The 25,789-nt window shown below is 42.9% G+C and overlaps 1 protein-coding gene across 1 annotated transcript; it reads left to right on the top strand.

Annotated features, from left to right (window-relative positions):
* Positions 1–3,483: 3,483 nt before the first annotated feature.
* On the top strand, positions 3,484–25,412 carry DSTN (destrin, actin depolymerizing factor). The gene is made up of 4 exons (XM_066595782.1): positions 3,484–3,640; positions 20,098–20,369; positions 22,521–22,597; positions 24,049–25,412. Exons 1-4 carry the CDS (start codon positions 3,638–3,640, stop codon positions 24,156–24,158), a joined length of 462 nt encoding a protein of 153 aa, XP_066451879.1. The 5' UTR covers positions 3,484–3,637; the 3' UTR covers positions 24,159–25,412.
* The last annotated feature ends 377 nt before the right edge of the window (positions 25,413–25,789 follow it).

A 25,789-nucleotide genomic window follows, 5' to 3' on the forward strand; every position in this document is an offset into this window, starting at 1 on the left:
TTGAATCTGGTGTGGCAAGGGGGTTTACTCGCTTGCGGATCGCCGACCTCAACATCAGGAAATGGGCATCACATGTAGAAAGGCTCCAGGAGACTTGACTTTCTCAAACATCTGGTGCCTGCCAGCATTTATTCACAGCACACAGCACAGCAAATATATACAGTTCATGCAATGTCCAGGGTTTACAACCCACAGGGTCCCCGTCACTAACCCCGCTCTGGGTGTCTAGAGGGCATCCTCTTCTGACAGACAGCGTGACGGTTCCCAGAGCTGGTCCGCACTGCACCTCACTGGTCTATACTGGACCTCAGGCTAGCAGCCCTTCTAGTGCCACTAAGCCATAACTTTCCTTGAGTGTGACAGGAACTAATCCTTTTATCTACCCCTGCCACACCCAGGGTGATAACCCTCTGGTTTCTGCAGCCAAAATGCCTGTCTACCAGCCTCTGCAGGCCATTCTATGTACTGCACTTTTACACTGGTGTTCTACATGCAATTGATGCCCACTATTCTTTCCCTTGCTACAGGGCCAGTCACAATACTATGATGTCGAGGAGGGCACTTTAGGTCCGGGGAATTTAACAGAGCTGCAAGAACGCTTTCTAATGGGAATCCAACAGTGGTGTATGCACATTTGCGCACACCTCAATGCTGAATTTTTGCGGAACAAACAATGCTTTTTTGAATGCAGGTCCCTTTTTCCGTCTGCAGGTCATGTTCATTTGCTTGCGGCAAACAGACACCATGATTGAATTGGCTAATGAGTTCCAGATGTGTTTTTTTCCCATCAGAATTATGTAGTGTATCACACATTTCTTTGTCTCTTGCATGCGCATTTGCACCCCCCCCATTGACATTTATAGGGACCTTTGATGTGCAAAACAGAGTATGCTGTGTTTTTTTTTTTGCACAACCAAAATGCATGGTGAAAAAATATGGAAATGTGAACAAACTTATTGAAATCAATAGATTCTATTCTCTGTATTGCGCTTTAAAATTGATATAGCAGTGCTCCAAGAGACACGGAGATTGAGAGGGACAGCCGAAGGAAAAAAAAAGGAGGCTACACCTTCTTGTAGAAGAACCTGCCTGTACTAGAACGAAGAATACAAGAAGCTGGTTTTGCAATTAAAAATGACCTGGCAAAGTATCTGTCTGAAGCACCCGTCGGCATCAATGAACAACTCTCAACTCACCAAATGAATCTTGCCAAAAAACAGCAGGCAACTATCAAAAGTGCTTATGCACCAACTTTAGATGCTGACGAAGACATCAAGAAAAATTTTACTGTCAGCTGGACACCATCCTATCGGAGATACCCAAGGAGACAAAATCCTCCTCCTGGGTGATTTTAATGCAAGAGCTAGACAAGACTCCCTAAGGAATGATCCCTAAGAGGTTTGCTGTATCCGGCCTGGTCATCTCTGCTGGTCTCAGCCAAAGGGGACCACAGACCTGTCTCAAGGGACCCCAATTTCCTGACATTTACCTTGTCTTTGAACTCCTTATTTGTGGGTAGTTCTACCATGTACCCCTATTTTTCTTTTCTTTACTTCTTCAGTGTATTGGCACTATAGGCCCCCCTTCACATGGGCATATGCATATTTGACACATAAGTGTGGCACCCACACGACATGGAGTGGGTTTGGGTGATAGCAATAGGAGGGGTGGTGGCTCCGCTACTCCCCCTGATCCCACACCACACCTACGTGGAAAACACCGCAGTGTGACTGATGTTTCTAGTTTGATGCTAGGTGCTACCTGCAAAGTCAGGCAGGAAAAGATGGTGGTTTGTCAGGTTCGTTTGTCAGGTGGTTTGCACATGTTCTAGGGGAGGAAAAGGGTCTCCAGGAGCCAGGATTAATAGTGAAAACACCAGGACATTTTATTGGCAGCAAGAGTTATCTTCACTTAGGGACAGTTACACAACTTGTGTACCTTTGCTTGAGATAATGATTACAATTTGAATACAGGGTTTGCTTCCCTTCCCATTTAGGATTTGTTGATTGGATTACACTTTCGTCCCTTTTGCTTTGTACTCCAGCTTTACTTCCTTGTGATAGTTAGTAAGATTGCCTTTTCTCTTTCTCTCTCTTCCTTTTATTGTGTTCCTGATTCTGATTACTTCCTTCTAATTTCTCTCTTGCCCAAACTTTCCATCTTGCTGACTTTGTGTCCATACACATAAACTGGATTGAGTACTCACACTTTTCCACTTCCCACTGCACTGGCTTCTCTTCTGGTGTTCTTTCCTTGCTTGTTTCTTCTAGCTCTTGGACTCTGCTGGCTTGAACTGCTCTAGACTAACTAAACTCCACCAACTCTCTCTTTTTAATACCATCACTCTAGCCCAACCCGTGTGGGGGATTCATCTACCAATCCCAGGCCCTCTTTCTTCCTGCTAGCTGCCTAGTCACTTCCCAGGCTGTTGATAGGTGACCTGAAACCCAATGGGGATGGGGGAACCTGTCAATGCACAAGACACAGTGGTGAATGGAAAAGCATATTAAGAGCATAAGACATAACTTTTGACACACATAATAGTAAACACATTTTAAGGGCTTATTCAGACGTCATATATCAACTGTCCCTGTCTGCAAGGGGAGGAGGCGGGACGGGAGCAGTGCACTAAGCTCCCGCCCCCTCTCCGCCTTTCACTACTATTTGCAAGGGGAAGGGGCAGAACTTAGCGTCGCCCCGCCTCTCCCATTGCAAACAGTGGCAAGAGCCGGAGAGGAGGTGGGAGCTTATTGCACTGCTCCCGTCCCACCTGCTCCCCTGAAGGCAGAGAGGGACAGCGTATATTGGCTGGACATGAAAACCCAGCTGATATACTGACGTCTGAATAAGCCTTAACCATGAAATAACCAGAGAAGTGCTGTAGTGACCCTAATCCACGTCACTACATAAGCACTGCATATTTGTAAAATTTATGTGACTTTTGTGCAGTGCATTAAGGCATTTTACTGTCATCTTTGCCTCCGCAGGGCATATTCATTTGTGTGCGGTGAACAAAGACATACTGACTGAAATGGCTAATTAGTCTAATGAGTTCCATAAGGCTAACTTCACACGGGTGAGCACGATATCGGGCATTTGCACACTGACTTCTATAGGTACTGTTGGTGCGCAAATGCACAGGAAAATAGTGCATGCTGCTTTTTGTTTTGCATGGCTGAAATACACACATGTGAACGAACCCATTGAAATCAATGCGTTCTATTCTGTGCGTATTGTGTGCGCAAATACGCCCCTGTAAAGGGGGCCTTATACCTTGCAGTGATATGTAGAGGTTTTAATTCACAAACCAATCCTTTTCAGTAATCCCCTAATTTGGTGTAAAGTTGTGCATTGGGGAAGCTACACATTAGAATAAAGTCCACAAATATTGAAGATTTTGCACGGAAATAAAACCTAGCAGGTAAAGACAACATATTTCGCCTTGGTACAGCAACGTCCCCTCCTCTTTTCCTTTGAATAGCCTGTAAGCAACAGCCAAGGCTGTGTGACGACGCCCAGAGGTTGGCTGTCTTCCTCTTCACCTACACAACAGGTTCAGACACAAAGGACAGCTTCATCTCCAGGTCCTCCTAAGTTTTTCTCCAACTCTGTGAGCTTACACTAAACCACAGCCAACATGGTGAGTAATGATAGAATAATATATTTATGTCTAATCATTTGACTTGTAGTTTTAAACATAATTTGCTTTAATGTATTTCTTATACTTTTTATATGTATCAAACTGTAAATATTTTATTACATTGTTTTATTGTTGCAAGAATAATGTGTAAATATTACATGTGGTCAGTGTAGGTTTTTAATACTGGATACGTTTAACACATACTGAGTCATGGTTCCAAATCAGGGCACCCTTTCCTTGTATTAACTAACTACTCATCATGCCCCCTTAATAAAAGTATTCTTTCATTAGCTTCTAGCGTTTAATATATTGTAAGGAGGATCATTTTAGAAATAGAGCTGTATACACACATTACATTGTAGTATAAGGAAGTTTTTAGCTGCCTCTAATTTTAGGGTTCCTCATATGTGCAGAAGAGCTCTGGTATTGTGTTGCATGGCCAATTATTGCAAAGTGCTTTCAACTTGTTTTACCTGTAGAAGCTGGTCAGCTAAAACCCACATTGCAAAACCGCAGCGACTTGCGGTATAGGAGGATGCGAGTTCTGTTGGAAGGGAACATAAACCTTGCTTTATAATTGTCCTTTTAGACAAGTGAACGAGCGAGTGATGTCACCTCCAACTTGTTTGCTCTCCTGCAATCTATTTAGACAGACAGATACATTGTTGGCTCATTCAAATGAGAATCGTTAAGAATTATTATTATTATTCAGTGCCCGTATAAGCGAATGAGAGGGACAGAACGAGCGCTGTTTAAAGGCTTCTTTGCACTAGCTTGTTTGCACATGTTTTTGCACGAGCAAGACACAGAGAATAGAACCCATAGATTTCAATGGGTTGGTTCTCATAGATGTGTTTTGTGCAAAAAAGTAGGACCTACTGTATCTTTCTGCATTTTGCACAGCCAGAGTCCGATAGAAGTCTATGGGAGGGGCACAAGTAAGCAAGAGAAAGGGTGTGACGCTGCACAAATTGCAGGAAACAAAGACCTTATTAGTCTCTAATAGCCATTCAATTCTATGGAAAGGGTGTGTCTCGCGTGTGAACTAGCCCTGCGCACTCAGAAATTACAGTAATATATGTAGGCGTGCGCACAAAGCCATGATAATAGTCCTCGCCACCTTAACATTTGCTTTAGGGCTTATTCACACATCAGTATTTTTCAAGCCAAAACCAAGAGTGGAACATACAGCAAGAAAGTATAATGGAAAGACTTGCATTTCTTCCATATTGTGGACTGGATTCACACGAATGTATATCGGCTCGGTTTTCACACCGAGCCGATATACGTCGTCTTCATCTGCGGGGGGGGATGGAAGAGCCAGGAGCAGGAACTGAGCTCCCGCCCCCTCTCTGCCTCCTCTCCGCCCCTCTGCACTATTTGCAATGGGGAGATGTGGGGTGGAGGCGGGGCTAATTCTCACCACCTAGCCCTCGCCACCGTCCCGCCTCCTTTCATTGCAAATAGTGCAGATGGGCGGAGAGGAGGCAGAGCGGGGGCGGGAGCTCAGTTCCTGCTCCTGGCTATTCCATCCTCCCCCCCCCTGCAGATGAGGATGACGTATATCGGCTCTGCGTGAAAACCGAGCCGATATACATTCGTGTGAATCCAGCCTTAGACCCACTCCTGGCTTTGGCTTATAAAATATTGATGAAAAATTCTGACATGTGAATAGGCCCCTCAGTGCAGAATTTGCATGTATGCCAAGATAACTGCCTGTTGAGCTGCGTGTCATTCTGTGAGTAGAGACGACTTTTAGTTCACTGTGATGAGATAACTCGATCAGAAATCCCAGTTGCGCCTTGAAATTATCGCAGATGTACAGAAAGTCCATGCTTACAACTTCTGGACCTTGAACTTCATTCCATTTGATACATTGCACATTAAACTCCCCCAAAACGACAGTCCCATTTTTTTGGTATCACTCTACGTACATTGGTTATCTTACACCGTACCCCTGGAGCGCAGGAACTTTTTCATCTTCTTACCAACTGAAAGACTGATAGTCTTTGCTTGTGTATTCCATCTGTGGAGATTCCATAGACGCTCACCGCCTTGTGGATATCCAGTTAGGACGGTGGACCTTTAGCAATAGCTCAAAATTTGAGCCTGAGGCCTCTTCTACAAGTGTTTTATCGCGGCTATTTTGCTGTGATAAAACGCTGCCCGAAAATCGCGAACATCTGAAGCATTGGATTCCAATTGTTCAAATAGCGATTTTCTGGCGCGTAAAATTGCCTGGCCGGAAAAGATAGCGCATATGGTGTCCTATCTTTTGCCGGAATATGTAGCTGGTTCCCATACACTCCTATGAGAGCTGTCAGAAAAGCGGAGGGGGAGGGAGATTAGCAGTGGGTCGCATTGCTAAAGTCTCTCCCCCTCCCCTTGCCGTCAGCTCCCATAGGCTGGGGAGAGAGGGCAGGGAAATTAGCATGGGAAGCGCTGCTAAAGTCCCTCCCCCTTTTGTTGCCAGCAGCTCCCATAGGTTGACAGCGCTAAAGTTTCTCCCCCTGGCCGATGGAATTCCGGGCTGTAGCGTGTATACGTTGCAGCCTGGCTGTCTGGATAAGTGAGAAAACGGGAGATTTAGCCACGACTTTTTCTCGTTAATGTGATTTTCGTCCACGATACGAACGGTTGAAAATCTTAATGCTTGTGTGAGACAACCCTTAACGCAAACCCGTATGATAGCCGTCCCTTTTGGGAAGTGGCTGCTCACACCAGGTGAGTTATCTCTGACTTTAAATCTTTCTTGCTTTTTTATTAAACCATTTGGAGCGCTGCCCTCATTGTAATTATTTGGTTGTGTCTCACCAATAAAAAAGTGACTTATTCTTCCAGCACATTAAAATGGAGGTAAATTGGTTTCAGTAAACTTTGTGTCTTTCCTCCGCTTCAAAACTTTCCAGTTATGCAAGCCTCTCCCCGGAGATGACCCAAGAGAACAGAGAAAGCTGCAGGCAATTTCCCTAGACGCCAAGAACATGAAAGGACTAGTCTTACTTAGTTGCAAAATATGCTAACCTCCTGGTGAAATATACTCTGATTAGGTGAAATGAGTTGAATGTATTTTACGGCTCACAGTGCAGCCAGGGATTATTATGATTGTTTTCTAAAATGCGTATTTACACCTTTGCAACCAATTTTTTAGCCACATGTGATTGATATTCTCTGGGAATCCATTGCAGAGGGTGAAAACTGCAGTGAAAAACTGCAGCAAACTCATATTTCTGCCTGTTCACATGTATTGTACTACAGATTACTGGAGATTTAGGCCATTGTCATACGGACAGAAGTACATTTATTGGGTTGAAATCAATGTGTTCTATTCACTGTGTATTGCAAAAATGCTGCGCAAATACGTTCGTGTGACACGGCGTATTCTGCGCCTGTATTACAAGAATGTACTTGAAAATTAATGTGCACAATATGCAGTGAATAGAACCCATTGATTGTAATGGGTTCAGTCACATTTTGCACGCGCATTTCATTCACGCAAAAAAATACGCAGCATGCTCTATTATCCTGCACATGTGCACACGAAAATAGCAGATATTGAACTATTTGAACTAATTAACTTAATTGCCCATTTTGATCAATGAGAGCATGGCTGCGTGTTTATTTGCAGGTGCAAATGCGCACCATTTTCACGGACATGCAAGTGGAAATATGAAACACACATTGCCCGAATAGGCAGCACAGATGTACTTACGCCTGTGTGACACCAGCAGTAGGGCTTCTTCACATGACCATATTTGCGCATGTTTTGTGCATGTAAAATATACATGAGCAATGCGCTGGGAGCAGAACACATTGATGTCAATTGAATTATATCCGGAGCATGTTTTGCACGCATATTTCGTGCGGACCCCAAAAAATAGGACTTGCTTTATATTTCTGCGTATTATGCAGCAAAAGCCCCCATAGCAGTCCATGCGCAAATATGCAAGGGGATACATGAAACACTGCGCAAAACAGGGAAGAGAACACATCTAGACCTCATAAGGCTAAATAGCCTTTTAAACCATGGAAGGGGTGTGTTGCGCACATATATGAGCTCTCCCTTTGTGTGCGAAAAGGACAGTACTATGCGCAGACATGCTCGCAAATCTAGGTCATCCAACTTCATTCGCTGGGTAAATGCATTGCGCAGAGGCAAGCGTAGTTGTGCATATGCTCATCTGACACTAGAGCGGATAACTCACAGCATAAGGGCGCATTCAGACAACCGTATATCGTCCGGGTATTCACGCCGGCCGATATACGGCATCTCTTTCTGCAGGGGGAGGAGGCTGGAAGAGCCAGGAGCAGTGCACTGAGCTCCCGCCCCCTCTCTGCCTCCTCTCCACCCCCTCTCCGCCCCTCTGCACTATTTGCAATGAGAGAAGGCGGGGATAAGTACCGGGAATTAGCTCCGCCCCATCTCGCCTCTCCTCATTGAAAATAGTGCAGGGGGGTGGAGAGGAGGCAGAGAGGGGGTGGAAGCTCAGAGCACTGCTCCCGGCTCTTCCAGCCTCCTCCCCCTGCAGAGAGGGACGCCGTATATCGGCCAGCGTGAATACCCGGCCTATATATGGTAGTCTGAATGCGCCCTTAATCTGACATGTCTGAACATGGCCTGATATCCCAATGCATCTAAAATGAAAAATAAAGGAATTTTGCAAGTGTTTTCATTAAAGGGACACTGCCATCAGAAAGGGGTCATTTTTTAAGTCCATATTCATGGAAAAGAAATATATTTGGTGTTTTAGGCTTTTTCTTTTCAGCATTATTATGCAAATAACATGAAATCCAGGAGATTGCCCTTCTGTCGCACTCGGCACACAGGGGAGAAGGCAATGAAACTATGTGTCAGTTTACTGCAGTTGTAAAGAGATATTAGCTACAAAGTAACCTTATTGAATCCTATCTGGAGGGATGGAAGGACAAATGATAGCTGTATTGTTCTCCTGAGATGAGATCAATGAGTGCCGAGAACACAAATCAACTTGACTGGAAAACAGAAATGCTATTGTATGACTTCATATGTCCAGTATTATCATTAGTATCACTTCTGGTTTTCCAGTGTTCGAGTTTGCCTGCCTATAGAATAATATACACATCACAGCATCATCGTCACGTAACGCAAAAGGACGGTGACCGTCTTCACATAGGACATAGTTTCCATGTCTCTTTATGCTACAGTCCCTTCGTCTAGACTTTTAATTAGTGTTTAAACATTTATACTTGTATGCATCTCCCTTTCTATTAAAGGTCCTTTTACACGAAATGTTTATTATACAGATTACTGTGATCCAACGAGAATATGAATGATTATCGTTCAGTATTAATACATGTAGCAACTGAATGAGGTATAGGAAGTCTTTCACTTCTCGTTCATTGTTCAGTTCCTGCATGCATAAGGCTGGGTTCACACAGGGCGGATTTGCCGCGGAAATTCCGTGCAGAATTTCACTGCGACAAATCCGCATGTGGCCGCTAATCCCGGGATTAGCCAGCCAAGTGGATGAGATTTCTCAGAAATCTCGTCCACACGGGACGGCAAATCCGCTGCGGCTAAGCCAGCAGAAGCCGCTGCTGCGGCGCGGATTTGCCGACCGCAGCATGTCTTTTTTCTTTTTCCGCTGCAGCCGCACTCTCCTCTATGGGAGCACCAGCCGCAGCGGAAGAGCGAGCGGCCGGGCCGCTTCAAAGCTGCCGCAGCTGAGCCGTGGCGGTTCTCCCGGCAGAAATATCGCAGTCTTTTGCTGCAGCCAAACTGTGACATTTCCGTCGGGAATCCGCCCCGTGTGAACGTGGCCTAAGGCTTCTTTCACATGGCCGATATCACAGCTTTTTTCCCGTGATTTGGAGCGTCAGTGATCCATTTTTCTTGTGAAAAATCACACATCGCTTCGCTGCTGCCATTGATTGGTTCTTCAAACTCTGGTCAGTCAATCGCATTGTGGGGGCGGGGTTTATGAATTGGCCAATCAATGCCGTGCTCAGCCAATTTATGAATTCCACCTCCACAACAGTGATTGGTTCTTCAAACTCTACTCAGCCAATCAATGCAGAGCTGGATGAACCAGTCACAGCCCTCACTTCCTGGAGGCAGGATTTTTGAATCCCGCAAACAGGAAGTGATCTTCTGTGGGTAAACAAGGACTGCAAGATGCACAGTGGAGCTCCAAGCAGCAGCAGGAGGACCCAGTCTGAGCCTGCTAGGTAAGTATGCTTTTTTTGGGGGGGGTGCAGTTAGGGCTTATTTTAGGGGCAGGGAAATGTATCGCATGAAAATCGCGTTCGTGATTTGCGATAAACAAGGCTCCAAAGGAAAGCATGGGCTACAAAAAAAAAAATCGCAAATCGCTCAAATATAGAGCATGCTATGATTTGTCTCTCACAACATAGCATCAGAGAAAGCATAGCATCACACGATTTGTAGCACTGTCGCATTGTAATAAAATCGCACAATTTTTTCGCCGGTGGGAAAGCAGCCCCAAACTGAATGACGTATCGTTCCGTGTGAACAGGTAGTCGCTCACTTATGAACAACTGCCTGTTTACTGTGAATGGAGGTGGACAGCCGGAACGATCTCCAGCCCGCTCCACCTCCATTCAGTCAGCAATGCTTGTTTCTGTGTAAGCACAAGATTGATTATCACTGGTAAAAGCATCCTTAGGCCAGTTTCACTCAAGCATTTTTTTTCAGGCACGCAAAATACACAGCAGTAAATCTTTATGTATTTAAATGGGGCCTCTCACACTAGCATATTTGTGCCACGTATTTTATGCTCATTAAATCACACACATGTACAATTTTTGTCATTTTTGTGCATATTTCATGCATAAATTGTCTCTCTTGTTGAAGTATATGCTGCCTGCCTCGATTCCGGACTCCTCTGATTACGCCTCTGTTCTCACACTCTGTTACCGCACCTTAGTCTATAGTTGCGTTAGCAGGCATATAACTAGGACTACTTCTAGTGTAACATTGTATGCTAGGCTGAAAGACGACAAATAAATCCCTTCTCGACTACCTAATTCCAAGTTGCTACCTAACTCCAAGCACCAGATCACCACCCCCCGCTGGTCACCTAATATCTATATCCTGTAATATCATAGCACTCTAAAAAGACATCTAGTTCCCCCTTAAACTCCTCTATGGATTTTGCCATCACCACGTTCTCAGGCAGAGAGTTCCACAGTCTCACTGTTCTTACAGTAAAGAACCCCCTAGACGTAGAGAATGCCCTCTTGTTACCGACACAGTCCTGGGTATAAACAGATCATTGGAGAGATCCTTGTATTGTCCCCTAATGTATTTATGCATTGTTTGTTTCCCCAAAAATAAGACACTGTCTTATTTTCAAGGGGTTGTCTTATACTACTTATCTAGTAGTCGGCTTTCAAGCCACTCGTGCTGGTCTCTGCTGCTGCAAGGTTCTGTGTCCTCCTGCATGCCCTCAGAGTAGGTCTTCCTGATAGCGCAGCTTGAATATCCCGCCTCCAGCAAGCTAATGCTCTGATCGGTTCATCAAACGCAGGGTCAGCCAATTAGAGCTGGCGCTCGAATAATCAATTACAGCCATTCATTGAATGACATGATTGAATGGCTGTGATTGGTTCATTGAACACTGGCATTCATTGGCTGACGCGGCGCTCGATGAACCAATCAGAGCATTAGCTTGCTGGAGGCGGGGTATTCAAGCCCCACTACCAGGAAGAACTGCTCTGTCGGTGTATGGGAGGACACGGAAGCCTGCAGTAGCGATAGAGACCAGCGCGAGGGACCCAAATGCCGGCTGCTAGGTGAGTATTGTTTTTTTTTCCCATGTAGTGCAGCTAGAGCTTATTTTTGGGTGTGGGCCTATATTTCAAGCCCCCTGAAAATCAGAGTAGGTCTTATTATCGGGGGAACGCGGTGTGAATAGTCCCGATTTTGATAGCCATTCTGGGTATTCCAGTCCTCCCATTGGGATTATTGGGACCTTGAAATTATTATTCCAATTTGAAATATAAACCATATCCCAAAAATCATCCCTAGCTGTGAAAAAAATAAAAATAATTAACTCACCTAGAAGCGCTGTGCGGCTCTTCTCCCCGTTCCCGGGAAGTCTTCTTCTACTTTCTGGTGGCCAGGGATTGAAAAATCCCCGCCTCTAGAAAGCGCTGCCTCTAATTGGCTGAGCACTGTAACCAATCAGAGGCAATGCTCAGCATTAGTCTAAGTTCCAGATGTGTTCTTTTTCCTGCGCAATTACGCCGTGTTTCACGTATTTCCTTGGATTTTCAGTACCCATTTGCGCATCCCCATTGACTTCTATGGGGATTCTTGCTGCGTAAATGTGCATGAAAATAGAGAATGCTTTTTTTTTTGCGTTTTATCGAAATACGCAGGAAATGTGCGCATGTGACCGAACCTCTTGAAATCAATGAAGCCGCCCTAAGGTATATGTTAAATGAACATGAAAAAACATATGGAAACATATGCCATTCTATGCAGACCTGTACTTTTTAAAACATATGCATTGAACAGCCGTACATTTCTATACGTTTGTGCCGTTTTGTTTTTTTTTACATTTAAAAAAAAAGCATACGTTTTTCATTGTCATTTTTTTCTTAATAAAGTCTTGTAATTGAACACTTTTTTTTCTTTGCATTCGATAACAACACGTGTACGTTAAACGCATGGAAATGTACAACCATACGTTTTAATATGTTTTTCATTGACTGTAATGTTAAAACAAATGTATACCCTTCCATATATAGATTCACAGTAGCTAAACTTTTCCATACCACACAAAAAAAAGGTCTACAGACGTATGTAAGGGCGAATGAACTCAAAAGTATGCATGTTTTAACTACGTCTGACTCATTTAGCCAGTAGGTACATGTAACTATACTTTGTTGCCTAAAAATGTATGCGATTCTTGGGGGTGTGAAGAATACAGTTTAAATGCTCCTGACCGAGTGGCATATGTCACATGAGTGTGAAGGAGGTGAACATACTGCAAAGTGAATAATTTATCGGAGCCGCAGGTGCGTCATCAATGTGGAACAAAGAAAGCGCCTAAATAATTCAGGAAGGAAAATATGCATAAAGTATATAAACTCATTGTATGTGCTAAGTACATCAGCGAATGCTCTATAGTCATCATCAGCAATCATACGTGCACTGTGCAGCTAGAGACAATGTGTGGCCTAAATGTAAGAATGTACTACTGGCAGCAGAACAACATTTTATTATTGTTGTGGCAACTTCTGCTTGTATAATACAGCTTTCACCCTCATTGGTTATTTAACCAACAGGAAGTAAGCTTACGTCCCCGCTGGGGGGCACTTAACGCAACAGGACGTAAACTTACATCCTGTGAATGGTGCAGGCTCAGAAGTGAACCTGGGCCATCCTGCAACAGGAGCCAGCTGTGACTGACAGCTGGCTTCACACTGCAACAGCAAGGATCGATGAGAACATTGATCCTCTCTCTTATACCCTTCCATCTCATGATCAGTGTACACTAAAGGCTCAGGGGCCCGAGTGCAAAAGTTCAGCTCGGCGCCCCCCAACGCCCTTACCTGTACCCATAACAGAGCGAGCATGCTGCCTCTGTGACGTCATCGGCACCCTGCAATGTAATTACGGAGGACTGACAGGTTGCCATAGCAGGCCTGTCATTGCCTGTAAACACTATCTTGAGCGATAATGCATTGCACTACAGAAGTACTGCAATGCATTACTATAGGGATCAAAGCTTTTATGGCTCTAAGTCCCCATAAAAATCTTTAAAAAAAAAATTAGTGTAAAAAACAACATTTCTGCACACTTGCCCGTTTGTATAAAAAAAATTTTTTTTTTAATTTTAAATCCACATATTTGGTATCATCATATCTGTAACGACCTGTACAATAAATTGAACATACAATTTATACTGCGTGGCAAAAGAAGTAAAAAAAACCCTAAAAACCAGAAGCAAAATGTTTATTTCTAGAGATGAGCAAGTATACTCGCTAAAGGCAATTGCTCGAGCGAGCATTGCCTTTAGCGAGTACCTGCCCGCTCGAGACTGAAGGTTCAGGTGCCGGCGCGGGGAGCAGTGAGTAGCGGCAGTCAGCAGGAGGGAGAGGGGGGAGAGAGGGAGAGAGATCTCCCCGCCGTTCTGCCCCGCTCTCCCCCGCAGCTTCCTACCCGCTACTGGCACCCGAACCTTCCGTCTTGAGCGGGCCTGGTACTCGCTAAGGGCAATGCTCGCTCGAGCAATTGCCTTTAGCGAGTATACTCGCTCATCTCTATTTATTTTGTTCATTTGCCTCCCAAAGAAACGCAATAAAGTCATAAGTACTTGAAAATTCTAGCAATAAAAACTACAGCTCGTTATGCAAAAATCAAGGTCTCACAAACCTATGTCCATGGAAAAATAATAAAGTTATTGAACTTTGAATGCAACAATGTAAAAAACAAATTTGAAAAAAAGGGTTTTTATTGTTCAAAAGTGGATAAAAGATATTTTTGGTATCGTCGTAATAGTACTGACCCATTGAAAAAATGTATCATGCCATTTAGGCTGGATTCAGGCGACCGTATATCGGCTCGGTTTTCACGCCGAACCGATATATGGTGTCCTCATCTGCGGGGAAAAGGGGGGGGGGGGGAGGATGAAAAAGCCAGGAGCAGGAACTGAGCTCCCGGCCCCCTCTCTGCCTCCTTTCCGCCCCTCTGCACGATTTGCAATAAAAGGAGGCGGGGCTATTTTTCGAGAATTAGCCCCACCCCCGTCCTGCCTCTTCTTATTGCAAATAGTGCAGAGGGGGTGGAGAGGAGGCAGAGAGGGGGCGGGAGCTCAGAGAACTGCTCCTGGCTCTTCCAGCGTCAGCCCCCTGCAGAGAGAGACGACGTATATCAGCTGGGCATGAAAACCAAGCCGATATACGTTCGTCTGAATCCAGCCTTATGCTGCGTCATTAACACTGAAAAAAAAAACTATGGCAGAATTGACGGTTTTTCTCTCGCTGCCCTACAAAAAAATTTTTAAAAGTTTTACAATACTTTATATGTATATATGTACCCAAAAATGGTAGCAATAAAAACTACAGTTTGCCAAGGAAAAATGAGCTCTCCTATGGCCATGTCAATGGAAAATAAAAAAGTTATGGCTTTTGAAAGGTTGAGATGAAATTACCCAAAAAATCTTTTCGTACTTATGGCCAAAATAAGCCATGGTTTTAAGGGGTTAAAACTTAGTTTATCTAATAAATAGATCCTTTATATAATCTAAGCTATAGTACATAACCTGTTCGTGAGATGGGGAAAGGATTGGTGTGTTCTTCCATCATTTGTCAGTAGTGATAGTTGTGTATACATATGAGGAAATCATGGCAGTGACACATTATGGAGACAATACCATATTCCTTTGCTCTATCTCTTAAAGTTTTTCAGGCAAACAATATTGATCATAATCCCCTTTATTTATAGCACATATATATTACACAGCACTTGATAATGGGTTTTGTCCCCATTGCAGAGAACACATAAACTCCATGCAGATGTTGGCCTTAGTTGGTTTTCAGTGGTCCACTGAGCCACCATGCTGCTATTGATAATGCCTTAGGATTGGCCATCAATAGTAGGTTGGTAGAGGTCCACTAACAGTATTCAAGCATATTTTTATATAATTTTCAAGAGGTGGCATCTAATTGGAGGGTCTCTCCTTGGAACTTCTGACATTTTCGTACTTGATACTATTCACTAAGCAGTTGTTGAGGCATATCTACTTTTTAATGGTCTCCACTTTCTTGGCATTATCATAGTATAATGGCACAGTCAAAGAGAGCATTTTTTAAGCATACAATGCTCAGAGACTAAGTACAGCATGTGCAATTCAACCTTCAAAGGTATTCACTGTGATACTAGAAGGATACAAAACATTGGCCCATAGCCTAGGAAACCATTCAGTCTTTTCAAGGAGATTGACCTTGTCAATTGGTTTTAAATTTCTCTTTCTAGTCTTTGTGAATGGAGTTCTCTGTTTTTAGTTCTTTTTCAATGTACTAAATAGCAAAAAGTGATTTTAAGACCACTTTCTATTTTAGTTCTGTATACGGGGAAATGGAATATATATTACCGGTCTATACAGATTTCATGTGAAAAATTGTTAGTACCAAACAAATATCCTAAGACCAATTAAAATGTTTTAAGTTAAAGCGCAGCTGAGTTTGTAACATGTTTTTTAAAATCTTACAGGCTCACCATACCCCCTCATTTACTGCTGCTTGCACATTATTTCATAAGTTCTAGTTTTCAGGTCGTATTACTCCTTTTTTGTGCTGTCTTGCTGTGTGCAAAACTTTCAGACAGGGTGTGTGTGGCAAGCCTACCATTTTGCCAGTAATTCACTGAACTGTACTTCCTTTCCCTCACTTCCCATGCGGCATTGCACTGTGTCTGGTCCAATCAGCAGGGAGGCAGTATCTTAATAACCACCCCTTTGGTTAACAGGTCATTTCGGGCATTCAGAGACATTCTGACCACGTGGTTAATAAACCCAACATAGGTCGAATGCCCATTGATAGATTATCACTGCGGAATTCACGGTCAGACACCCGACACGAATTCCGCAGAAATGTCCTTTCATAGACATGCTGTGTAAAACGATTCTCCCCTGCCCAAGAGAGGAAATCAACTGCAATCTTCCACTCGCAGGGGAAAATCGCAGCATGTACTATTCCATTGCAGTCAATAGAAGTCGTCCCGAGATACTTTCACAGAGTGAGCAAGAGACTCTCTCAGCTGATCTGGAGAGGTAATTATGGGGGGTCTCTTGCGGGCGCCGGGCCTGATTCCGCTGTGATATTTCACAGGCAGAATCCGACCCACCCATGAGCATGAGGCCATAATGTGTATACACACATGCTATAACAGGAGAGAGAGATTGTAAGGAGATTGCAGACACTGTGTGAACAGATGTCAGCCTCTGAGTGCAAGGAGCAGCCTGTAAAGATGGCCCCTTCCCCACATCCTAGAATCCTTGTTACTACAGAAGCTCATTACCTAACAGATAGTGGATTGCAGAGGGGCTGGGAGACCCCTAGTGGCAGCCACTTCAAACTTGATTTACAGTGGTAAAACAAAAACATTTTTAACACAGTGCCCCTTTTGAGTATGGACAAACTAGGAGAAATGTATGTAAATGTTCTTGTTATTATCAACTTATATTTCTTCAGTAGTATTTATTTACATATATTAGTACTTAGTGGGTCTTCTTTGGCTCTAATTACACTGGATAATCTCTGTGGCATATTTTCTACTAATGTCTGATATACTTCAGCTGATATTTCCCTCCATTCATTCTGCAAATGTCTATTGAGTTCTCTCAAAGGAAGGTCACTTACAATGGTGCAAGGAGTGTTGTCATTGGATCGTTGAGCAATAAATGAACGTTCTATGGAGTGACGAATCGTGCTACTCAATCTTTAAATCAGATAGCTGGGTCTGAAGAATGCCTGGGGAACACCTTTTTTCCTGAATATGTCAAACCCACAGTTTATAGCTCGCCAAGCAAAAAACAAGCCCTTATACAGCCATGTTGATGGAAAAATAAAAAAGTTATGTCTCTTGAAAAGTGGATATGAAAATCTCCCAAAAATCGTTGCTTCCTTCTGCCCAAAATAGGCCATGTCCTCCTCTGGAGTGCTTCCAGTCCAGGAGCGGTGCTGTACAGATAACGTGGACTGTAGGACCGGTTTTCATCCTGTGTATCCTCCCTACCTCTGTGCTGTAACCTTATGTAACTTAAAGAAATCTGTACCTGCATTGCTTTGAATACCTGTGTTGTAAAAGTTTATTATTAAATAAAGTTATACCGGGCCCTAACCGTTCCTGGGGACCCGAGGTACTATACACAAGTCTCTGTTCTTTTCTCCACCGCATAGCATACAGATGAGTGGGCAATGGTGGCGGTGTGTGGGAACGCTGGCGTCACGAGTGATAAGTACTACTACCCCCACCAACCCATTTATTGGCATTTCCTGACCTACTCTGGCCTTGGCTGCATGTCATCCCTCAGGGACCAGAGCCTGGTAAGTGCCGCAGTGACAAGCCAGCACTTATCCCTCCCAGTTCTTCACGTTAGCCAGATGCCCAGGGTCTTCCCTCTAGGGTGTTGCATAATGTTAAATTTGGCTCCTAAATGATTTAATAAAAAAAAAAAAGTTTTTCAAATGTGCGTCCAGAATAAAATAAACAGATGGAAATATATATCTTAGCAAAAATGTGTACAGTATGTTTGCACATATTTGAGATATTACAGTTGAAAATGTGAAAAAATACCATTTATTCCAAAATTTTCCCAATTTTAATAAATATTCACAAATTCTATCAGTCTTTTTTTACCCCCTAAATGAAGTACAACATGTGGCAAAAAACAAAGTCAGAATCACATGTATATGCCAAACCTTTACAGAGTTATTTTATGTTAGAGACACACGTTAGAATTCTAAAATTTGGCTCCGTCACTAAGGGGTTAATCAGTGCTCCTTACACTTCGAATTGCGCTCTCACCTGTTCCCTACTGACTGCACTCAGGTGGCTTTCATGATGTCCCACCTTTCAGGACAGGGGCTGGCCTGGATAAACTCTCTCTGGGAGAGAAATGTATAGTAGATAAAAATTCACAGCCCTCCGGTGGATATATTAACCCCTTAATGATGCGGTCCTTGTTTTTTTCCATTTTCGTTTTTCCTCCCCCCTCCTTTATTTATGCATCGACGTCGCTGTATGAAGGCTTGTTTTTAGCGTGATGATTTGTAGTTTTCATTGGGGCTATTTATTGTACCATATAATGTACTGAAAAACTTTTAGCGCGTCTTGTTTCTACAGCGCACAAATGGCAACAAAAGCGACATGATAACTTTATTTTATGGGTCAGTACGATTACTACGATACCAAACTTGTATAGGTTTTTTTTTTACTATACTACTCTTAGACATAAATTTTTTTTTCAATTATTTTCTGCGGTCATTTTGTGCGCGCAATAACTTTTTTATTTTTCTGTTGACATAGTTGAGCAAGGGCTCATCTTTTGCAGGATGTCCTGTAGTTTCCGATAGTACCAATTAGGAAAACATACAACTTTTTGATCGCTTTTTATTGCGTTTTTTCTGGGAGACAGGATATGTGAAAAAGTGCATTTCTGGCGTTCTTTATTTTTTTTTCGGACGACCTTCACCGTGCAGGAAAAATAATGTGCTACTTTGATAGATCGGACTTTTACGGCTAGCGATACCAAATATGTATTTTCATTTTAGGATTTACATTTTTTAATAATAGATATGGCAAAAGGGGGGTTATTTTAAACTTTTTTACCTTTTTTTTTACAATTCATAAAACTTGATTGATATTTTTTTTACTTTACTTTAAAGTCCCCCTGGGGCACTACAACATGTGATGCTTTGATCGCTCCTGCAGTATGACGTAATGCTATAGCATCACGTCATACTGCCATTTGACAGGCAGTCTATCAAGCCACTCCACGGGGATGGCTTGATAGGCAGTCTGCTAAGGCAGCCCTGGGGCCTTTCAAAAGGCCCCCGGCTGCCATGATACCTGCTCGGCACCCCCGATCTCACCGCGGGGGAGGGGGGCGTGCGGGACCCCCAAACATCGTTCGGGGGATTTAAATGCCGCTGTCAGAATTGACATAGGCATTTAAAGGGTCAATAGCCGCGATCGGCTGCGCAGCCGATCGCAGCTATTGCCCGGGGGTGTCAGCTGTAATAAACAGCTGACGCCCACATTGTATGCAGAGAGGTCAGGAAGGGGTTAAAAGATGAAAGTTTGTGGACTTTCTTTACTTGGGTGCCTTCCTGTCAGCACCCCCAATCCCAAAGAGCGTGTGATATACCACACGCAAGTGCAAAAGAGAGCACTAGCACTTGCCTGAGGTATATCACACACTGACCTGGGATTCCTCCTCCTTGCCCAAATATTGGTATGTGTTTAACACCCTGCAAAGTCCTGCTCCTGACTTCAGCATCTGCCCTGTTTCCTGACCTTTTACTTTGTTTCTGTCTGCTCTCTGATGTCCTGACACCAGACTAGAGTCTGTTCACAGCTTAGACTGTTCATGGTGCTTTGCACTGGTGTCTCTGACCACCGTGGATCAGATGCCAACCACACCGGGACTACTCCAGGAGTTAGTGGCCTGCTCGGTTCCACGCAGCAAAGTCCAGATCCCTCTACAGGGTTTAAAGGGAGAATACCAGGGAACCGTAGGGACAATGTCCTTAGGTTTACCCTAAAGCCAAACCGGTTGGTCGGCACAGTGGGTCCACACTGGCTGTCCGTAATAAGTACGTTAGCTGGCTTCTTTTGTATGAGGGTAACATATCTTCACAGGTTTATGGACACTTGTGCATAAATATATCCTTTGTACAGAGTTGAGGATCATTAGTAATTTCACCTTTTGCTCTTTTTACAGGCATCAGGTGTCCGAGTTGATGACTCAGTAACTGCATTGTTCCACGATATGAAGCTAAAGAAGTCTCCGAAGAAAGCAGCTTTCTTTAAATTCAGTGAAGACGAGAAATACATTGTTGTGGAAAGAGAGAGAGAAATTTTGACAGAAGACTCTGCTAATTTTTTTCAACGTTTGAAAGCGTTATTCCCTGAAAACAAATGTTGTTATTGTTTGGCGGATATTCACTATATTACTGCAGAATCAAAGAAGCAAGATCTCCTATTTATGATGTGGTAAGTCAAAGTTTCAAGAATGTGGAAGAACTGTATTTTTGGTTGCTCTAGTTAAGGCGACCCAACATTTACTGTATCATCACTACTCAAAGTTTGATTTTTAGTATAAACTTTCTGTATAGTTTTAGAAATGACATAAGTGAGGTAGCTATAGGGCCAGAAGTTACATCTGGGACTTCACCCTTGGGGCTCCTGTTAGCTAATCTAACATATGGAGGCATTGCTAGAGTTTGAAATCACCTGGGACACCAGCTTACATGGGAGCAAGATGTCTGGTCATGTCAGTGGGGGAACACCATAGAGTGATGTTTAAAAGTGTTTTCCTATGAGATTGTGTGTGATATGTCTGCTCAGCAGATGTATCACACATGATCAGCTTAGATAGATCTGCCCAGCAGACATATTCCACAGGATCTGCTTAGATGCACAGCTCAGCAGACAGCACATTTAAACTAGAATGGGCGGGAGGTGGGTAGAAGCAGGAGAACATCCCGTACTGTAGAGTGAACTTAGAGGAGGTAGCGCCTGGGTGGGACCAGGAGAGACTGCAGAGGACTTCAATGCATCCTGCCATCATCGGGAGTGTGCACATGGATGAGGGAGGCGCAGGGCATTGTGGGATTGCAGCACAACGGCGCCATCTTTAAAATCCGCTTGGAACATCAGTTTACAAAGTAAGAAGAAGAAAGAACAGGTAATATGCATGGCATTTTGAACCCACGTATGCTGTGTTTTACAGTGCTTAGTGAAAGGAAAGCATTATTATTATAAAAAAAAAGACACCCTGCGTGGCTGGACAACTCCTTTAACCCCTTCCCTCCCCATGATGTAAGGGTATGTCATGGGAGCGGTGTACTTCCCACAAAATGATGTACCCTTATGTCATAGGGATAGCGCGAGGTCATGACAGATTTCGCGCTATCCTGCAGCGGGCGCGCTGTTAACCCCTTCCTTGCCGCAATCTATGTAGATCGCGGCATGGGAAGGGTTCACAGAGGGAGATTGCTCCCTCTGTGAATTTGGCGGGCTCTCATGACATAATTGCAGAGAGCCCGGCTGGTTGCTATGGCAACAGGACGCCAGATACCGGCGTCTTGTATTGCCAGAGCCTGTGATAGCTGTATAAGCGATAAGGCATAGCAGGACAGAAGTCCTGCCATGCCTTATCACAGCGATCATCAGTGCTGTGCTTTAAGTCCCCCAGAGGAACACAAATAGTGTAAAAAAAGATAATAAAAATGTACAAAAAAGAAAAATGTAAAAAAAAAAGTTAAATAAACACTTTTTAGGTGATTTTTTTCATATTAGCATAAAAAAGCAAGAAAAGGTGTATTGTCATTTATGCTGCATGATTAGTGCTGTAAAAAAAAATGTAATGCAGAATTGATGCGCTTTCTCTCCCTGTTATCATAAAAAAAAATAATAAAAGTCTTGCAATATAGTCTATGTACCCAAAAATGGCACCATCAAAAACTACACTTGCCGCACAAAAAATACAAGCCCTTATACGGCCGCGTTGACACAAAAGTAAAAAAGTCATGGCTTTTAAAAACTGGAGATGAAAATCCGCCAAAAATCATTGCGTCCTTAAGCCCAAAATAGGCCATGTCCTTAGGGGGTTAATTTTGGTATCCTTGTAATCGTACCGACCCACAGAAAAAATGTATTGTATCATTTATGCTGCATGATTAATGCTGTAAAAAAAAAAAGCCCAAAATAGGCCATGTCATTAGGGGGTTAATGAGAGATGTTCCAAACGCTGTCCGTCACAGAAGAGGAAGTTTATGCAGCTGTAGTACGACCGAAATTAACAAGCTTTTTGTATCTCTCTATTCTTACTTCTTCCTCTGTGGGCATAAAATTACAGTTTCTAGCGAGAATGCAATATCTCAGATCTCGAAAAGCTGATCTGATAGGCAAATTCTGAAGATCTATTTGGATTTAGCACCCCCAAATTAGCTAAAAACCATTGGAGAACCTTATGCCAGAAAAATTGTGTTAACCAGTAAATCAGCACATAAATAAAGTATTTATGGCACATCCTGATGATATCCTGCTTGGTTGTACGCATGTGCATTTTCACAATGTAAATATTTGTTACAAACAATTTTTTTTTTGCATTAAATACTAAAATTTATAATATTTATCTAGGGCTCCAGAGGATGCAACTATCAAAAATAAGCTACTGTTTGCAAGCTCAAAATCGTACTTAAAACATGCATTTCCAGGTAAGTACACAGTTGACAGGTTGAGAAAAAAAAACCGCACCACACAAAAATATATGAAATCACATCTATAATAATGCTGCTATGGGGATGGCACTCATTTTATTGTAATGTCGCACGCCCAACTTATAAATGTGGACATGCCAGAACAGCATCAATACAGGGAGGAGTACTCATTATATGGTGCCAAGATCAAATGAAAGTTCCTGGTAAAGTTCCTAATTGTTAGTTGCTTGCGGCTTCTGTTACTCGGGATGGGTGGCGTGTTGGCTACATCATGAGCCAAGTGAGACAGAGACTACAGCTTAAAATGATTCCAATTTGGATTAATATTTTTTTAGCCGCGAGAAAAAATTAAGTATGAAAATCGCCAAATCGCTGGCGGTTTTCAGACACGATTTTTCCTTGCAGCGCCATAAGATAGGCCATGACCTATCCTTTGATGAAAATTGCAGGGAGCTTCCATAGATTCTATGGGAGCTGACAAAAAAGGGAGGGGGAGGGAGTTTGCCTTGGTCCAGCGCTCATTGAAGATGACAGCTGCCTCTATTTAGCTTATTTAAGCTAAATATGGCCATTCTGCCGGCCATCACTGCAGCATCATTTTCATATAATGCAGCCGTGTGAATGGAGGAGAAAACACCTTAGGGCTTCTTCACACTGGCGAGTGTGATTTCTGGCTGTGACTCGACTCACGGTCTGATATTGCATTTGCCAACATTTGAAAGCCCTGTGGATGCGAGGCATTTCCATGTAAAAACAGAAGCGGGAGAGGACAGCGGAGTTTTCCTAAGGCTTTCAATGGTGCTGCTGCTGCTGGCCCCAATGAAGAGAATGGGCGATCTCGCAGAAAGATAGAAGTGGTGCCATGCAGGAAAACATCGCTAATGTAAATGAACCCATTCAAAAGAATGAGGTTCATATGTGTGCACCCTACCGCATGAATGAAGAAATGATGCGATCAAGTCCCGAGCATAATTAGCATTTTCTCGTCCATTCACACAGCCAGGTGCAACATATTAGCAAAAAAATACACCGCAGCCCAGAAATCCCTCAGAATGACTTTACATGCCTACATAGAAGCCCCTGTAATCTTTTCCTTGTGTTCATCGCTACTCCCTCCCTATTTTTCCAGCTCCCATAGGAGTCTATGGGAGCCGCTGGTGTACGTCGGTCGAAAGATAGAACCAGAGCTATCATTTCCAGCTGCGCATTAAAGTGCTTGCTGATTTTGGTCGCGTTTGTGCTATATTTTCCAGTGCAACGTTTGTGGAAATCGCGGTCAGACACCCTACTGTATCGAAGGGCACATCTGAAAAGCAAAAACAAATGTTGTGTTCCATCGGACATCATTAGGGAGCAAATTTACTGTAGAAGCATTGATGAATTTTTGCCGAAAAAAAAAATGAATACATTTTGGTGCAATAATAACCCCAATTTTCTTTCTTGTTTAGGAGTCATTAAACACTGGGAGCTTCACAGTAGAGAGGAATTTACCTTAGATGTGCTGGCACAGAAACTCACAAATGACAAAATCAAATCTATAGAGGGTCAATGTTTATAAATGTTTAGTGCCAGTAACACCAGCTGATTATAGTGGATCTAAACCCCTTAAAGAAAAAAATAAAAGCTGACAATTTCATATTTTCTCCCAAACATCCGATGTCATCTGTCATTTACAGGCTATAAGATTGCTCCTAGACTTAAAGGGATTGTTTAAGGGCGTCACAATTCTATTTTTCTAATGATTATTGTGGAAGGGTCGTGGGATGGACGGCTTGCATTGACTTGAATGGAATCTGTCCAGGCGGAAACCGCACAGAAATGGAGCTTACTCCATTTTTTCTGCCGCGAACAGAAATCGCAGTTGATTTCCGCTTGTGTGCAGGAAGCAGTGGTTATTCATAGGAGTCTATGTGGAGTTTTTGCTGCAGAATCCGGGGGCAACCGCTGGCCCCGGATTCCGCAAATCAAATCCGCCCATGTGCAGGAGCCCAAAAATCTTATCCTGCACAGTGAGCCCGCTCAGGAAAAACAAATACACAACACCAGAATTTCGCTTGATGACGCAGCCTTCGATGAAAAAAATTTAATAGCATGCAATGAAAAAGTCATATGTACACCAAGAATGTACCAATAAAAGCTACAGCTTGCCCCACAAAAAAACAGGCCCTCACACAGCCCCACCTACGAAACAATTAAAAAAAAGTTGTGTCAATACTTAGAAACCTTTACATTTTTTAGTACATTTTATAGAACCATTGAAGAATGCAGCAACTTCAGCAGAAAAACAAGCCTCATACCGCTGTCAAGAAAAAAATAAAAAAAAGTGTGTGATTTTTATTTTATTTTTTTTCTTTGAAAGTAGGGAAGAAAAAAACAAAAAAAGTCTCTTCCTCTAGCAGACATAAAACATGGTCTTCGATGGAGAAGAAGTGCTGCAAGTTCCTAACATAAACCCTATTCAGGTTTGATCCCAGACCTGAAATCTCAAGCTCACTTTAAACATGGACAGACACATTATGAGTCGATGCATGCGCTGCCCATTATTGATCTTAAATTAATATACAGTCCTAATATATACAGGTATGATATTTTTGGGTTTAGGTCCACATTAGGCCTTGTGTATCATAGGATGGTTCAAATAAGTTTCCTACAAAACTTAGAGCTTTTTATATTTTTCAATGGCTACTAATACAACAATGGATACAAATATAATCTGTAGTTAGATATGAATGCATATTTGTATGGTCATGTTATATCGAAGAAGAATAATCACCATGTGTTATACGCAGCTATTAAAATGGGAAGTTATCAACCTACTGTTTCTTCTACATCAGTCTGATCGTTGACAACCAGAATGGTTATCCAGAGGGTTAAGCAATGCGTAATCATTATTATCTTTATGTTGTATATCTACTGTACTTTCATCTAATCTAAACCACACACCAAAAGCAATGTGTTTTTAGCCCTACTCTTTGGATTTCATATAATTTTTTGGTGAAAGAACGGACAAAACAGTGAAGCATCTCACCACTTTTTACTGCAGGAGAATGGTCCATAATTGAACTTGGACATATGTGACCAATTCGAGAAGATACAGCTTTTTGGTTCCTCAAGCCATAGAATAGGGGTTTCCAATCTTTTCAGTACTGGGGAACCCCTGGTTTAAAAAAAAAAATATATATATCAGGG

The sequence above is a fragment of the Eleutherodactylus coqui genome, chromosome 3 (assembly GCF_035609145.1).
Source record: "Eleutherodactylus coqui strain aEleCoq1 chromosome 3, aEleCoq1.hap1, whole genome shotgun sequence".
Classification (NCBI taxonomy): Eukaryota; Metazoa; Chordata; class Amphibia; order Anura; family Eleutherodactylidae; genus Eleutherodactylus; species Eleutherodactylus coqui.

Bases quoted from the DNA above. Each gene is read 5' to 3' on its own strand.
- DSTN (XM_066595782.1), top strand. The intron at 20,370-22,520 runs GTAAGTCAAAGT...ATATTTATCTAG, and splicing joins GATCTCCTATTTATGATGTG to GGCTCCAGAGGATGCAACTA. The intron at 22,598-24,048 runs GTAAGTACACAG...TTTCTTGTTTAG, and splicing joins CTTAAAACATGCATTTCCAG to GAGTCATTAAACACTGGGAG.